This window comes from Salarias fasciatus, chromosome 11, assembly GCF_902148845.1.
Source record: "Salarias fasciatus chromosome 11, fSalaFa1.1, whole genome shotgun sequence".
Lineage (NCBI taxonomy): Eukaryota > Metazoa > Chordata > Actinopteri > Blenniiformes > Blenniidae > Salarias > Salarias fasciatus.
In genome coordinates, this window is record NC_043755.1 from 8,462,886 (window position 1) to 8,478,901 (window position 16,016).

At 42.0% G+C, this 16,016-nt stretch overlaps 2 protein-coding genes across 2 annotated transcripts; one reads left to right on the plus strand and one right to left on the minus strand.

The window, feature by feature from the left end:
* Positions 1 to 1,550: 1,550 nt before the first annotated feature.
* LOC115396928 (leucine-rich repeats and immunoglobulin-like domains protein 2) lies at positions 1,551 to 10,645 on the minus strand. Its single transcript, XM_030103010.1, has 7 exons — positions 10,488 to 10,645; positions 9,677 to 9,798; positions 8,561 to 8,759; positions 7,295 to 7,440; positions 5,148 to 5,289; positions 2,696 to 2,840; positions 1,551 to 1,896 (listed from the first exon to the last, which is right to left on the minus strand). The coding sequence occupies exons 1-7, from the start codon at positions 10,537 to 10,539 to the stop codon at positions 1,809 to 1,811; spliced, it is 894 nt and encodes a 297-aa protein (XP_029958870.1). The 5' UTR covers positions 10,540 to 10,645; the 3' UTR covers positions 1,551 to 1,808.
* Positions 10,646 to 12,012: 1,367 nt separating this feature from the next.
* Positions 12,013 to 15,706, plus strand: taf12 (TAF12 RNA polymerase II, TATA box binding protein (TBP)-associated factor). Its single transcript, XM_030103296.1, has 6 exons — positions 12,013 to 12,178; positions 13,509 to 13,728; positions 13,976 to 14,053; positions 14,377 to 14,491; positions 15,091 to 15,179; positions 15,374 to 15,706. The coding sequence occupies exons 2-6, from the start codon at positions 13,651 to 13,653 to the stop codon at positions 15,407 to 15,409; spliced, it is 396 nt and encodes a 131-aa protein (XP_029959156.1). The 5' UTR covers positions 12,013 to 12,178; positions 13,509 to 13,650; the 3' UTR covers positions 15,410 to 15,706.
* The last annotated feature ends 310 nt before the right edge of the window (positions 15,707 to 16,016 follow it).

Genomic DNA, 16,016 nt, shown 5'->3' on the forward strand with positions numbered 1-16,016 from the left:
GATACATAATTTTGTGTTTTCTGGTCAGCCAGCTGAAGCCCCAGGACCAAAACTCACTGGGGAGCTCACAGCTTTTCACTCATGACTGACTCAAAGGCCAAAACAAAATGGTGCTCGCTGGCATTTAGCATGCAGAAGGGCTTCTCAAATTTACAACTTTTTTTTTTCCCTTCCTCCACTGCAAAGCCTGACTATTTTCTAAAGAAATTCAGTTCTGGTTACACACAGCCGGTTCTTTCCCAGATTCTTGAGCTTGACCTAAGACATACAGTAAGAAGAAGTTTGTAGAGTTAGAGAAGAAATACAGGGAGTCTGTAAAATGCTCAACAAAAGGATGGCTGCGGCAGAGCCGAGCTGTACAGGGGGCTTGAATAATCAGTTTAATAACATTATCCTGGCTGTGCTCTGTGGCGCATGCACCCGTTAATGGAGTGTCATTGTTAAACTGCCGCTTCGCCCATTATTAACAACGGCCCACGGTCAACCACACACCGATAATAAAACCACATAAAACCCAACATAACTTCTACAGACAAGTGTAATGAAATTCTCAGCATTATGAGCACAGTTATGGTAATAAGCGATGGTGGTGCGGTGCAGCGTTAAGGGTTACAAGGCAACAGAGGGGAAAATTAAAAAGATGAAGTTGTAGTCTGCAGTGGTTATTTTGGAGAGATCAGAATAGACTAAATCTAGTCTGGTACAACCAGCGGAGGCGGACTCTTCCCGCTCGTATAACGGATGGGCAAAGTTTCAAGGTTACCCGACTTTACAGTTATTCTCGCCGCGTGAGTCTTAATGTATGAATGCAGCTCACAGCCTGTGGAGCTAAACTGTTTGAGGACGGGTTTGTGCTTACAGGCAGATGGGGAAGGAGAGACGGCAGCACAGGCGCGGCGCTCAGTGTAAAGGTCACTGCTTCAAAGTAAGGTCTTGGGAAGACTGAAGTGGGAGGTTGGTAAACAAGCTGATGCAAGCCCAAGATGGCACTGGATCAAGAGGATGTGTGGCCAAGCGAACACGCATGTCGGGCTTTCAGCTCGTTGTCAGCCTCTTTTGTGTGTCGCAGATGGAGCAAAATCAATGGCACAGCAAGGACGGTTAAATGTATTTTTTTTCTGAAAGCAATTTAATGCCAAAGAAATGCAATGTACAGAAAAAGTAATATTACAGTGCAATGTTGTTTGAGTGCCGCCACAGTAAAGAGATTAAGAAAGAAAAGAAAAAAAAAACCTTCTCAAGGATGGTTTGAGCGAGTTCTCATTTGAAAAACAAGATCAAAAAGAAACAAATCAACAAAATGAAACTTTGTCCTGTCACCTGAATGCTTCATTCACAATACACAGCTGAGCAATTACATTTGCAAAATAACAGGTAAGGATAAAATTGCATGTTAAGTGTTTACAACTCTAAATAGACACGATTCTTCAAGACATAAAAAAGGAGCTCGACATTTTCCATGCTTCGGAATAAATGAAAAGAAAATTGCACACCTTCGTGTCCAAGACACTTAACTTGCAGCCAACACCCACAACTGGAACGGCTTTGGCATCTCAAAAAGAATCTTTGGTCCTTTATTAGTTTTTTTCAACTTGTTTTTTTTTTTTTTTTTTTTACTGACTTCTCTGGCCACATACTCCCCTTCCATCCCTAGTTGTCTCTCTACTTTGCTTTCATTCTCCTCCCCCGTTTCTTCCCTTTATGTGCGTCCTTTGTGCCATCCTTTCATTTTCTAGCCACCCACTCAATCCTTCTCATCTCTCGTTTCATCATTCCCTCATCTCCCATCCCTCTGCCGGCTCGCGCCGTCACACCAGAGGCTGTTTGTCTCCGCAGGTGGAGGGCAGGGAATCCACACTTGTTTTGTAGATGGGCTTGATCTGAGAGCGGTCATCACTGGGGAGAAGGAGAGAGGAAGAAAGACAGAGGAGCATGATTACCGGTATATCGATCGTGCAAGTCGGCACTCGAAAACCATAAGTGAGGAAATTATAGACTAGGCTTGAGCACTAAAGCCACACCTGGCGGCCGATATGAAAGTTCATTATCCTCGTCTCTGCAATCTGTATCTCTGTGTACACACAAGCTAGTATACTCATGACGGCATACCTCAGCTCTCTCGTGCCTCAAGCACAGAGATTCACGCTACGAAGCTCAGGCTTCATAGTGGCATTTTTGTCTTTGGAAAAATACATTATTTTTAGTCCATATGGAAAAAGAAGTTAATGGGCGAATCTGCATGGGGTCACGGTGCACATTAACATGCTGTCAGCTTGAGGGATTAATGGGAGTTCCACTAATTTCCATATCATCGCTGTAGTCTTCTCCGTACATATATGATAAAGAGAGTTTGACCCGCGGCTCGGCGCAGGCTTTGCTCAAGCTGGCGCTGCATGGAAACACATGGGAGAGCAAGGAGCGTGAAAGAGATCAAAGATGAGGTCAAGTCGGTCAGACCTGCTGAGATCAAATTTAATATTCAGTGTGACTAATGCTTTTTCTTATGCAGGCACTAGTCTGCACATGTGGAGAGATTTTCAGCAATATTATTAAAAAATGAAGCTCGCACCAAGACACACACACTTTCACTGGGATAGCCTTGGTTGTATCACATGAGACAGACTTTGCATGAGACTCACGTCGGTTACTGGTGTGAAGAATGACCAGCACAAATAAACAAACAGTTGATTCTTACATGGGCCCCTTCCTGGTCTTGACTCGCTTGGCCCTGAGGCACAGGAACGCAGTCACAGAGAGGATGAAGACCACGAGAGACGCGGCCGCCGCCGAGGTCATCAAGATGAGGCGGCCATTACTGGATTCGTACCACGGGGCATCCTCTGTGGGACAGATCAGTGAGACATGAAGGGAAACATGCATCACACGGAATCAGAAATCAGCAAAACTATGCGCTTCCTGCCTCGAGGCGTCGCTTCTAAAGGCAACCTCCTGTTTGTTTGTGAAAGAAAAGCATGTCTGCCTGGAGTTCAGATAGTTAGAGTCCTCTACCCAGCAGTGATGCTAAAGAAGTCTGCTTGTTAAAATGTTGAAAGCCAGTTGATTATCCCCTTCATGTGTTTGAATTTCCAATTTATATGTATGGTTTAAAAAGCGGGATTTTGTGAATGTGGTGTTTAGAGCTGTGGACAAAGTAAACACTGGGGGGAAAAAAAGGTTATAAGAGGCAGCAACAAACACATTTTCTGTTCCTATACTGCATTTCCTTATGTTAAGAGGATTTCTTGGCAGCTGGAGTCACAAAGACTCAAACCAGGGATGTTTGCTTAAGGTTTGTGCAGCTCTGGGAGTGCACCTTCAAAGTAAAGCCTGTGTTTTCTCAACATACCGTTGAAGGAGGAAGAAACCTCATTCCAGTATACAGAAATTAGTGCTATTTTAATTAGTATATGCGATTTAAAGGGAATGCTGACGACCCTGCGAAGCACAGTGACCAGTGAGTCAACTGCAGCACTAATAAGACAACTCCACCATTATAAATAGCGTGCATTCGCCTAATTGCATTTTTAGACGTTGCATAACTCTGGCTATTGAAATCACAAGGCTCATGAATCTTACAGGGGGAGAAGAAAAAAGTGTTTTAAAGCTGTCGTGCATTAACAAGAGTAATCATCTCACAGGTCACTGGTGAAGATGATGAAGACTGATGAAGTGTGATAAATTCAATTAGCGATAATGTCATTATATTTCATGAGATATAAGACAATTTGACAGTCAAGCCGAGATCAATTGTCGTTTCATTTGTGTACAAATGCTTAAGGAAACATAGTCTTCTGTTGAAATGTATTCAACAATTTTCACCTTGTTTACTCTACCTATAGGGCTGTAGCCGTACTGTAGGTTCGTATTCACTCAGGATTGGTCTGATGTAAACTAACCCTGGTGCGATCCTTCAGTGCAGCCGTCTGAACCCTGGAGCGCACCGAACAATCAGACCGACTCCACTTGAAAAGCGAGTCTCAGTCCACTTCCATACAAACTCTTGTGTGATGTGACTGAAGTTCGATTGAAGTATAAACGCAGCACGAATCAAAGAGCCCTAAATGGGCCAAACACGGGACGTGACCGGCTTCAGAAAGCCGTATCCTCGCAGTGGACTGCAATTGATCTACACAACGGCGGAATTCCTGCCGCTGTTTTTTGAAGCCCTCGCGTCGTTTCAAGGGCTGCCGGCGAGATCTCAGCTGCTAAGAATACCACTAGAATAATCCAACAGGCACAGCATTGTTTAGCTCAGCACTGTGGTGTTGTGGTTCAATACAAGTATGTGTAGAAACTGTCTCAATATTATCAACAGCTCTTGAAAAAGCAGCGTATACTTTCATCTTATGATCTCAAGTTAGAAATGAGTGGAAAGCAAACTGGACTAAAGTGCAAAGTTTTATGAGAACATGGTGTTAATCTCACATAGAAGCAACAGAATAAACAATGGCAAAGCCAAGTAAAAGTGAGAATAATGAAATAAATCCTGACAGATTCAGCTTTCTAATGATTCATAAATATCACTAACACTTCACTAGAGCGCCATTATGTTCGACTTGATATTTCTGTCAAAGGAAAAAAAAAATCAAAGGTCAGTTCAAACCATGGCCTCTTTTTTATCTTATAATTATCCTCTTAACCTTTAAAATTTGTGCAATTCTGCCATTGCCATTAATTTATGATATTTTAAATGTATTATTTCCCCAGGTATGATCACTTTACATATTTGACATTTAAGAGGTAATTTCATTTGAGACTGTCGCCTTATTTTATGAGAGGTGTTTAAAAAATGTCCTTACCTTTATTTTTCAGAACACCACAGTCTTTTTTTGCAATTCTTATAGCGGATCAATTAAAGCCCTCACTGAGAAACGCAGGGCACTAAAGGTTGAACCCTTACAACACGGAACTTCTGCATTTCTTCTCCATGACACATTGGCGACTGCCTGACCTTTCTGCTGACATTTTAGTGGCTGATAGAGGACGAAATACAACACAATATATCCCTGTCCATTCTGAATGGATGCGGACAGATGAATTCCCAGCCGGCGCAAAATAAGTCCAAACCGGTTTTCAGAAAGAGGAAATGGGCCGCAACCTTTGTAAACACAAAGCCGCCGGCGGGCGGGTCGACGGTGCTTCCTCACCGGGCAGCACGGTGATGCTGATGCTGCGTTTCTTGTTGAGAGCCTCCACCGAGTGCTCCGCCACGCAGGTGTACCGTCCTTCATCCACCTCACTCATCTTCCTCAACGTCAGCGTGGAGGAAGGCAGCACCCAGTCACTACCCTGATAAAGGGGGGGAAATGTGTGAGAGAGTGAAGGACACGGAAACAGGTGGGATGATGCTTCACTGGCTGGATTGTTCGATATCTTTAAAGAGAATACAGATTCACAAAAACAAAAATTATCCCGCAGCAGAAGAAAACATAAAAAGACACAAACAGGGCAGCAAGGGTTATTTTGCCTGATTTTCAAAAGTATTGGAAAGAAAATGGAATAGAGCCCACCGGGAGGAACTGAGGGGTTCACAGCAGGACGAATATACGACAGAAATAAATGTCCACCGGTGTGTGGACCTTAGAGAACAGACCCGAAAGTCCCAAATGAAGTGTATTTACCTGAGCACTAATCCCAGTGAATGAACATAACATCGACACAAGTCAATAACCCAGATAACACCATCATCCACAAAGAGCGATGGCACAACAGCACACTGTTAACATAACACATAATGAGATGGCAAGGGAGCGCGATGAATTGTTGACACAGAAATAGCAGCACTATTATGAGATAGAGCCCAACATGGGAGGAAACAAATAATAGGCCAAACACAAGGATTGGAAAACAAACGAACGTGGAGGAGGGGGGTAAAAAAGAAAAAAAAAAAAGAAAAAAATTACACCATGCAAATGATTTGGCTCCTGGGAGCTGCAGTTCCTGCCAAGAAAGTCCATTTCAATTTGAATGGATCTGAATTAAGAGGATTTCCCATAAAGGCCAGGTCTGGCCAAAGCAGCATTTTGTATGCAAATCCACTGGCTCCCAACGCAGTGGCCCGTCTCTGCCTCTGTCCTGCTGTCATTACCGGGGGCCAATGTGCCCACGGCGGCTGTCTGTCAATTTGGGCCGTTCTGATGCTTCTGTCTTCCCCGCATTTATTCCTGTCATATATACAGTGGGCACACACACACACACACACTGTCACCCAGAAAGGAGATAAACCTTCCACTGCATCTTATCATTTCCATGATTCTGTCAATTTTTTTCCCAGACGATGTGTCATAAATGTCCTGACGTAAATGGAATATGAATGAATTGACAAGTGAAACATCAGCGCCGGTTCAAACCTGTCAGTCGAAGAGATCGTGGCTGTTTTTCCTCATTGCGGCGACAGTGCTGTATATTCAACAAATAATGACTAAATATGAAGCACTACATCTGGACAAACAGTATTAGTAGCATAAAACGACCAATGAATTGGATTGGGACTTGTAAGCCTATTTAAAACCTGGATTAGCATTGACCCTTTAACAAGCATATTAACCCTGAGCCAACTTATCAAGAGGAATAACAAAAGGGGGGAAACTCTGCAATTGCGTCTGCCTGCTTCCCAAGACGTCTTTATAGTTGCAAAGCTTCATTAACTTTTTATCCGCTCCAAGTGTTTAGCTGAGACTTTGAGGACACCTTGAAAGCGCAGTACTGTTTTCTCTCCAGAAGGGCATGCCATGTCTCCCAACTCATCAACTTCTTCTTGTTCTACATGCCGGTTGTCACTGCCGCGTTTTACGCCGAGACGTCTTAATTTCCCTCGGGTGATACTTTCCTACCTCAGCCAAGAGCCCGATTGAATAATTCAATGCTGGTTAACCAAACACTGAAGAAGAAAAAAAAAAAATCATTTGAAATCTATCCACATAATTGTTTTCAGGTTGACTGGCTCTTGTCTAGACCTCATTAAACTATTAATCCTCTGTAAGTGGGCAAGCTGCAATCCCCAGCGAGCGGGACGCATAAGCCAACCGGTCACTTAAATACAGAGCACTTCTTCTGTGGAGGGGATGGAAAAGCGACAGGCGACAGGAAACAAGTGGCCGGAGCAACAGAGATGTGTTACAGGAGGACAGAAAATTAAGAGAATGCTTGAACAAAGCCAAGAGGCCAAGAAGAAAGACAATAAGAGGTCGCATCAAGAATTGAGTGGCGAAACGGAGCGGGAGAGAAAAAAAAAAAAAAGACAAGTTTCCAGAAGTGTAACGAGGCCAAAGCACATTCCTGGAGGCTTCCTCACCTCTTTGTACCAGGAGTACTTTGGCTCTTCTGAGGAGCTGGCAGAGCACTTCAGCACCACTTCGTCCCCACGTCGCACCTTCAGGTCCTGCGGGGTGCTCAGGTAGCTGGAGTAGCCCTCCCTGGACAGCATGAGCGCCCCCATGTCTGAAACACAACGCCGAGAGGGGAAACACGTGATCGAGCATTAATGAGGCAAGTTATCCAACGTACACTGAAGAAGCCTCTTCAAGCGTTCCAGACGTGACTGAACATACACTCGCAATGGTGGACGCTGGAAAAAACACTAATATATTTTAAGAATATTTGTGTCTATAGACCTGAGGATGAGTCCCTCGCAGTGGTACAGGCTGTACCAAGCAGTCAATAATAATGATAATGGGCTTCATCTTATCGGAGTCTTTAGTGGGGCAATGTTGTGAATAATGGCTCATTTTCTCTTCCATCTCAATAGATGGCCCACGTCCATCCAGCTCCTGGCTCCTCTCCTCTTTTGTCTCCTTCAGTCCTAAAGTCCATTCTAATCTTTTCCTCCTATTGATTCGCCCCATGGGGCTGAGGAGCCTATCAAACAGCATTACGGTCGATTTGATGGCCACTGGGAGGATAGAGGACACTGAAAATCTGACTAGCAATGCCATCGCTGACTTTTCGTATGGCTGTTTATTCTATACGAGCAGCTTGAATCCCACGCCTCACCAAGGGAATGCCTCTTTTATCTCAGAGCTGCAAACAGCAAAATGACGATAGTCAAACTATTGTAGGTAAGAATACGCACCGGCGCGGTGCTTTGTGCTGTATTTTTGAAGCTTTTCCAGCAGCACTGCACAGATGTGTTTTGTGTTGTTAATAATTAATGTGTTTTTCTATCCCTCACTGTGAAGAAAGCTGTGTCCACGGCGTCTTAAAGATTACTTCCTGCTGGTTAGAAATAAGAGCAAAAATCGGTTTTAGAGTCTTTGAGTTCAGTCTTCTGCTTACTAATGTACATGCAGGTGTTATCATTCTTCCCTGTTTTTATTATTTGGTTATATCAGCACTCACATATCCCCCTAAATTCCTTACCGAAAGCAAAACTTGTCGACTTATCTAGTTTTATTGGATTTCTGCTGCAGCTTGTTCACTTCTGCGAGACCAGCACGACACAAAATGTCACCCGTTTGATAATTAGTCAAAGGGAAAATACAGGTCACAGAGTCATTGTTTCTCAGATTTTCAGGGAGGAATTCCGACACAGCCGTAACCCACATCAACATCCGGAACTCACAATGGACTTTCAGGGCCAGCGGCAGGGAGGAGTTGTCTGGCGCGGTCACATTGTCAGAGTCCGACACGCAGCGGTAGGGGCCCTCATAGTAAACGCCGGCGTGGGGAATAAACAGAAGCAGACTGTTCTCGGTCCGCGTCACCGGCATCCTGTAGAAACACCATGATCTCTCGGAAATGGCCCGCCAGCTGTTCATATACTGGGAACAGGAAAACAGAGGAAAAACAGAAAGAATAGATGTAAGATGGCAGAGAGAGAGTTCGATTTCAGATATCTTGAAGTGGAATATTGCTTCTACAATTAAAAGTGTGACTTTAAAAATACAGAGTTACACTACCCATCAAATAGTAATTATATAAAATTCAAGATCAGGATAAAATTGAAGTTTTTCAGTGTGTACAAATTGGCTTTGAGTATGACTTAGCATTTTATATTACAGTAATAAAAAAATTCAATTAATGAATAATTAAAAAGTATGATAGTCAAATCATATCATTTCAATGATCCTAGTTAAGAATTGAATATAAGTTTACTGTTCAGTACTTATAACATGTGGAGTCCCCAGGTTGAAGTTTAAACTAAGTGTATGGATCTGCCTGTCTGTTTCCCTGCCACAGTCCTAAAAATCAATGTATTTAAAGAGGATTTTTTTAATCTAATTTGCCCGTCGGTGTGAATGTGCTGTGAAACTGCTTGCTCTGTGATGGACTGGCAATCCTGCCTTTGAGCATATTCAGCTGGCACTGGCTTGTATCAAAGATGTATCAAAGAGGAATTCTTGTAATTTTTGCATCTGCCATCACATTGTCTGTTAGATAAGACGTGTACAAAAAATCTGCAATTTAGCTCAGTGAAATAGCCCAATCCAACTTAGAGGAGCAGTCTGAATATTTTATTTAGAATAATGTATTCAAAATATGTAATTTAAACTGAGTGTTTGCACTAGGAAGTACAAATTCTGAATTAACGCCAGCATTATCTGCACCATGCTTGTGAATTGTGTTCTGTTTTACAACAACAGTGTTGGAAACAAGGTCAAATAACAATGAGTGGTTCCTCCTGAGCCTTTGAAATGCTCCAATGTATCCCCCCACCTCCCCCAGTCCCCCAACTCACCTTGGAGAAGTACTCAAAGTGGACCTGGCTGATGTTGAGGTCAGAGTCCGAGTACTGACACTCCAGTGTGACCATGTCTCCCTCCAGGATCGGCTCAGTCGGCCCTTTAATGAGCAGCGTTGCTGTGTGTGGACAGAGATTATAGAAAGAGGTTATTGATCATGCCATGAATAGACAGAGGTTCCCGGGAGGGAAGACGTGTCGACCTGCGCCGGAGCATCCCGGCAGCTGTTACGGGCAACACTTTCAAAACAGCCGCTCTGCTTGACTGACATTTGGTTCAGGCCAAGTGCTGCAAAGTCAACATGGGCACATGACCAGTGGCTGGTTCTGCCACTTTTTCCCTGTCACTGGGTGTTGTCTTTCACTTTCAGGCATGAACAACAACTCTCGCAGCTATGAAGAGAACATGAGGTTGGCATAAAATATTTACATCAAACATTTAATTGTTCCTATTGTCAGTCTCTGGATAGTGCCTGCAACACTTCCTCTTTGAGTCTGTGTCTTGTAGCCACTGGGGAAAACCCATCAATGTGACAGAAGAGAAAACAAAGCATTTCCTCAAGAGAGCACATCAGCTGGGAGACACAGGCAAGACAAACAGACAGCAAGAAAAAAAAAACACACACACACACACACAGCCCAGGAGCTGCAAACTAAAAACATTTATATAAATAAATAAGAAAGAAAGAAAAAGAGAAAGACCAGAGCTAGAATTAAAGATTAAACCAACACCTCATTACCAAGAAGCAAATAAAATTAAGCTCTTTACTCTTTTCTACTGTGCAATAGATATGTAAAACATATTTACCGTAAGTGCCATGGATCAGGGCGATCACTGCGATAACCAGATGGGCTTTCATTGTTGCTGACAACCTTTATAACACCAGAGGAAACAAACAGCCGCCTGTCGACAGGTAATGCGCAGTTCCTAACCTGAGCTGAAAGTTTGTTCACTGTATTTATCAGAAACTGAGGAGGCGTGGCTTCCTTCTTTTTTATCCTTCTGCGTCCAACGAGTCTGAAAACCAGTACAAAGCAGAAACTTTATACTTGTGTTTGTAATCAACAGAGGGCGCTGAAATAAGCGCTTTAAAGTGTATGGAGGCGTGATTCACTTTCGCTGAGGAGCTTTTAGGCTTGAAAAGTGTGATTCTGTTGACGGTAGGTGAAGCATGTCGATCCTCCAATCACAGCTCTCCTCCCGGCAGCGTCATCAGTCACCGAGTAGCGCCTGTTTTTTCAGGTTTGTCGGTAAAGGTCAGCGTTTCCTCAAAGAGTTCAGCGGAATGTGAGAGCAGACGCAAACCAGGAACAAGCCGACACCGTACGCCTCGTTTGCTCTGACCTTTGATTCGCCTTAATCAGAAACAGAAACGAAAGCGCTAAGTGTCACCTGAGCTTCTCACTATTATTAAATTCAGCTGAAAACTGCGTGAATGTGCGTCATCCTGCTTTCACATGCATATAATGTTTAAAACAAAACATTTCCCATATGATGAAATGTGACCTGTTTTTTTTTCTCAATATTGCTGCACAGCAGGGCCAAAATCCAGAGCCTCACCTTACTTTGTGGAGTTTGCATGTTCTCATGTGTGCACAGGTCACCCACAATCCCAGAACATTAAATGTGAGGTTAATGGGTACGTGGCCTGACATTGCCCCTGGGTGTGAATGTGAGTGTGTGTGACCCTGCTAAAGAGAAAGCGGTAGAGTATTGAAGATGGTTACTGGATTTCACTGATGCAGCGCTTTTAAACCACTTGAGCAGTCCCCGAAGCACTTTATGCTGTTGATCACACTCATCCATATATTCACGCACCAGTGGAGGCCGCTGCCATGCAAGGCACTCGGTCCATCAATTGGGAGCAATTTGGCGTTCAATGTCTTGCTCAAGGACACTTAGACATGTGGACAGATGAGAAATCGAACCTGAAACCTTCATCTTCTCATCTGTTCAAATCTAAAAAAAAATTGCTAGAAGAAATTCCTTATGTCTGAATTCTTCTTTGTGTTGTATGTAGCTTTGGACAAAAGCATCTGCTAAATGAAATTGTAGAATTGTAGAAATGCTTGCAAAATATGGAGATAAAAAATTCATATTGTCGCTCACCAATTAAATGATTGTATATGGGACATTTCTTTATTTTGCATAAATTAATTAGAATTTTCTGAATAAAAATGCATACATTTTTTGGGAAAGTGTAGCTGTAATTGAGTTGTTTTTCTGTCTGCTGTCTTAGCTGAGCAGTGATGAATGTTGAAAGTCATTCACAGCCGACGGTCTTTATTTTGTGACTGGTGCAGTTTCAACAATCCTCCAGCAGGGGGCAGAGCAGAGGCAACACTGCCACCGGAAATACATTTCCACTAAACGGAAGTAGCGGAACAAGCCCTGGCTGTTGTGGTCCGCTGAAAATCCAGAGAAGCTTTTTGTAGTAAACCCGCTTATTGCCGTGGCAGAAACGCCGAAACATGGACAGATAGTGTTTGTTTAACCGGGTAAGTCCGCGATTCGACGGGTCAATTTATAAGCAGTTTACGGTAAAGCTGCTCTTACAGTTTAGCTGCTAACGTTAGCATCTCCGGCTAACATCAGGAGCCACTGTTGTTTTTAGCACTTAGCGTTATGTTAGCGTTTTTAATTCTACTTTTCTGTGCTGAAATCACTCGACTGTTCAGTGAATACACCTGCAATGTTATTCTGAGTGTCGTGTTGTGTGATAGATTTTGTGTCAAATCGGTTTATTTATCTAGTTGACCCACAGTGTTACTTCGCGGCTAAGCTGTTGTACGATGTACTTATTCTGTCACTGTTGTGAATGCGCTTTAGTCACGAAAAAATAATAATTTAGCGAAGATATTTCTATAATATGATAGAATTAAAATCAGTACGTACTATTTATCCTTTGTACGGCACTCACGTGTATGAAAAACTGTATCATCCATACCTTTACTTGTTAAAAGACGTAAGCCTGATGTTTATTGTGTTTATTTGGGATTTTACCCATCTTTAATTAAGAAGCTGAGATACCCACAGTCTTGGTGCATAAAGAAAAGATTAATGTTTTTTGGAGTCGTCAGTGTAGTAAGTAATTGGGCAGAAATAAAGACAAAGATTCAACATATCCCGTGCATGTTTCAGTTACTTGAAGCCCAGTAAACATGCAGAGCTTTAAAATCCACTGAGAATTAGTTTTTGTGCTGCAGACTCTACTTTGTCGAAATTAAAACAAAAAAAAGTTTAGGCGTGCTAATGCGGTTTTGAAGCGGATTTGCAAAATCACATTAAAAAAGCCTTTGTTGTGTTGAAGCATGTAGCTGATAAATGTAATGCAGGTGGTTCTGTGTGGAAGATGTTTTTTTTTTTTTCATTGCACTACAGGCAGACAGCTATTTGAAGGCTTGATCATATTAGGTCAAAGTTTGGTTCAACTTTTAGATTTTATTTCAATGAGATTGAACTTTCACCAGATTTGTTGTCAACACAAATGTAAAGGTTGAACAATGCCTTGAATTTAAAGTTGTGTACTATATTTAAATTCAGATCTTGATTTAAAAGGATTTATCAGGCTGGTTTAAATTCATCAGGTTAATTTTAAATTCAACCTAGATTTAATGAGGTTCACGGTTGAGCCTCATGCACAGTCTATTTATGTTGAGCTGTCATAATTCTTTTTTTATGTGTGAAATCACTGGCTTTTCAATCAAATGATGGATTTTCTAAGGTGTTAAAAGGCTTTTTTGCTCCACTGCTTTGGTATACTTTGATTTTGACTGACATGATCCCGCTGTACTCACTTGTCCTTTATCATTTCTGATGTCTTGGCAGTTTTTTGGTTGAGGTCCCTGGAGAAAGATAATCCACCCCATTTTGGACCACCGCTCGGGCATCAAACAGTCACAGAAGGACCTCAGCAGTTTTATCACTTGTGCAACTCCAAAGTCTTTGTGCTTTTCTTGCGTTCACCACCATGGCTAACAGCACTGCGACAGTAGTGAAGGGTCTGCCATCAGGCCCAGCTGGCCGAAGTAGTCCAGAGGGTTCTCAAGTAAGTGTATTATTCATCACATTGAATTGACACCGCTGAAGAGCCGCATGCGTCATGCCATCTATTATGGTCCTCTGACCTTACAGAGTTTTAAACTCTTGACCCTCTCTTGTGAATGTAAAGAAAAATGTGTTCTTTTTCTGCTTTTGTATTATAAGCTGTTATTTTGCCGTCTCTTTTTCTTTTAAAAGAGCTTCCCTGTGAGGTTTTGTTACTGAATGAATGTGTGCCTCTGCTTTTCATGCAGGTTCTCAGTAAGAAGAAGCTGCAGGACCTTGTGCGAGAGATTGACCCCAACGAGCAGCTGGATGAGGATGTCGAGGAGGTCTGTCAGTGACTATAAATGTCTTTTCAAAGAAGTGCTGCTTATTTTTTTTGCCCTGCATCATGAATGTCAGCAGCGTTGGGATTCTCACAGTGAAAGTAATACTCTTTCCACCTTGTTGCTCTCAAGCTTTCCCACCCTTGTCCTCCTCCTTCCCCTCCTCCGTCTGTCGGTTGTAAAAGAGAAAATGAAATGTCATTGAGTTTAAAGCCTGGCTGTATGATAAATGATGTGACCAGCTGACAATGTGTTTTTTTTTGTTTTTTTTGTTTTTTTGTGGAAATGGCACATTGATGTTTTTCAAAATGCATTTCTCTTCCCAGATGCTTCTACAAATTGCAGATGACTTTATAGAAAGTGTAGTCACAGCAGCCTGTCAGCTGGCACGTCATCGCAAGTCCAACACCTTGGAGGTGAAGGATGTTCAGCTACATCTAGGTACGTTTCTCCTCACTGTTCAGTATTGTCTCATACAGGACTTTTCATCATTTAAATGACCCTTTATGCATTGAAAAAATAAGATATCACTGAAACAGTGCTTGTACTTGCATACAGATGTGGTGTAATTTTTGGTTATTAAGTTTCATTAGAGAAGATTTATTTCCAATATGCATCATTGCAACAAAGAATGAATCTACCACATCTACATTTCCTTACTTTTTTGAACGAGTTTCTTCATGTTTCGTTGTTGCCTTTCTGTCTTTCTCTCTATGGGCTTTGATAATATAATGACAAATGATTGTTTTTTGGTTGAGGGAGGTCATTTATGTGTTCATCATGAAGAATCTAATCAGTAAAGAAAGGGATTTTTTTTTTTCCTTCTTAATGCACATCAAGTAGATGTGGTTGTTTGATTTTGTGCCATTTTCTCAGTAAATAATGAGCTGATACAGCCATAGAACATGGATTTGTTCACTTTGTAGCCTTGAAAAGCATGCAGATGTTGAACTACAGATGTTACTGTGGCTGAGTTTGTGCTGGAAGTCCTGAGGAGTTACATGCCGCGTCCTGCTGGCGCCGTGCGCTTCTCTCCTCAGAGCGCCAGTGGAACATGTGGATTCCTGGTTACGGCTCAGATGAAATCCGACCGTTCAAGAAGGCTTGCACCACAGAGGCTCACAAACAGGTGAAGAAAACTGTGTGAAAATGCTGCAATACTTATTTTTACTTATTTTTTATTGTTTATGTCAGCATGGACAGAAGCCTGAGCTGCTGCCAGTTGAATAATTTCGTATTTGTTGATATTGATCATTTGGTTTGTGTTGTGAGCAACATATGGTGTGTCTAATTGCTCTAACTTCTTTTCTTTGTTTGTTTCAGAGAATGGCACTGATCCGCAAGACAACCAAAAAGTAGCAAGACTGAAATCTTATACCCGCTGTGTATTTTTCTTTTTTCTCTCTTCTTTTCATCTTGGATTATTTTGACTAATGAAGAAAGCGGACATGGATTTTTCTTTATTCTTTTTTTGACAATAAGTAGTGTTTCATTATTATGTTTCCCCAAGTTTTGGTTGTTTTGCCAAAATCGTCACACAGTAATGGTATCCATAAGGTTTACTCTGTTTTTTGTTTGTTTGTGTTTTTGCCATTAGGGTAAGTCTGGCAGTATTCTGCTGCTGTTTTGTCAATAAATACCAACTGGAATACGTCCTTTGGATTGTGAGCGTTGCTGTATCCTGTTTGCCTTCAGACACTCCAAAGTGTCAGGATTTGAATGTCAGGAGTTCATCTAACTTGTAAAAATGACCTTTATTGTCATCTTGCAGTGAAAAATAGAAGTAATTACTGATTTTACCCACTTTGATAGTGATTTTGACATTGAAGGTAATTACAGTGTTTACATTCATCCTACTCGCAGCTTCTTCTTTTAATTTTATTTTTTTTCTAAACTGATTTCACCTGCAGCAGCCAGGTCAGGGTCAGGAGCATCACCTTGGAAAACAGCATAAAATTTTGACTTC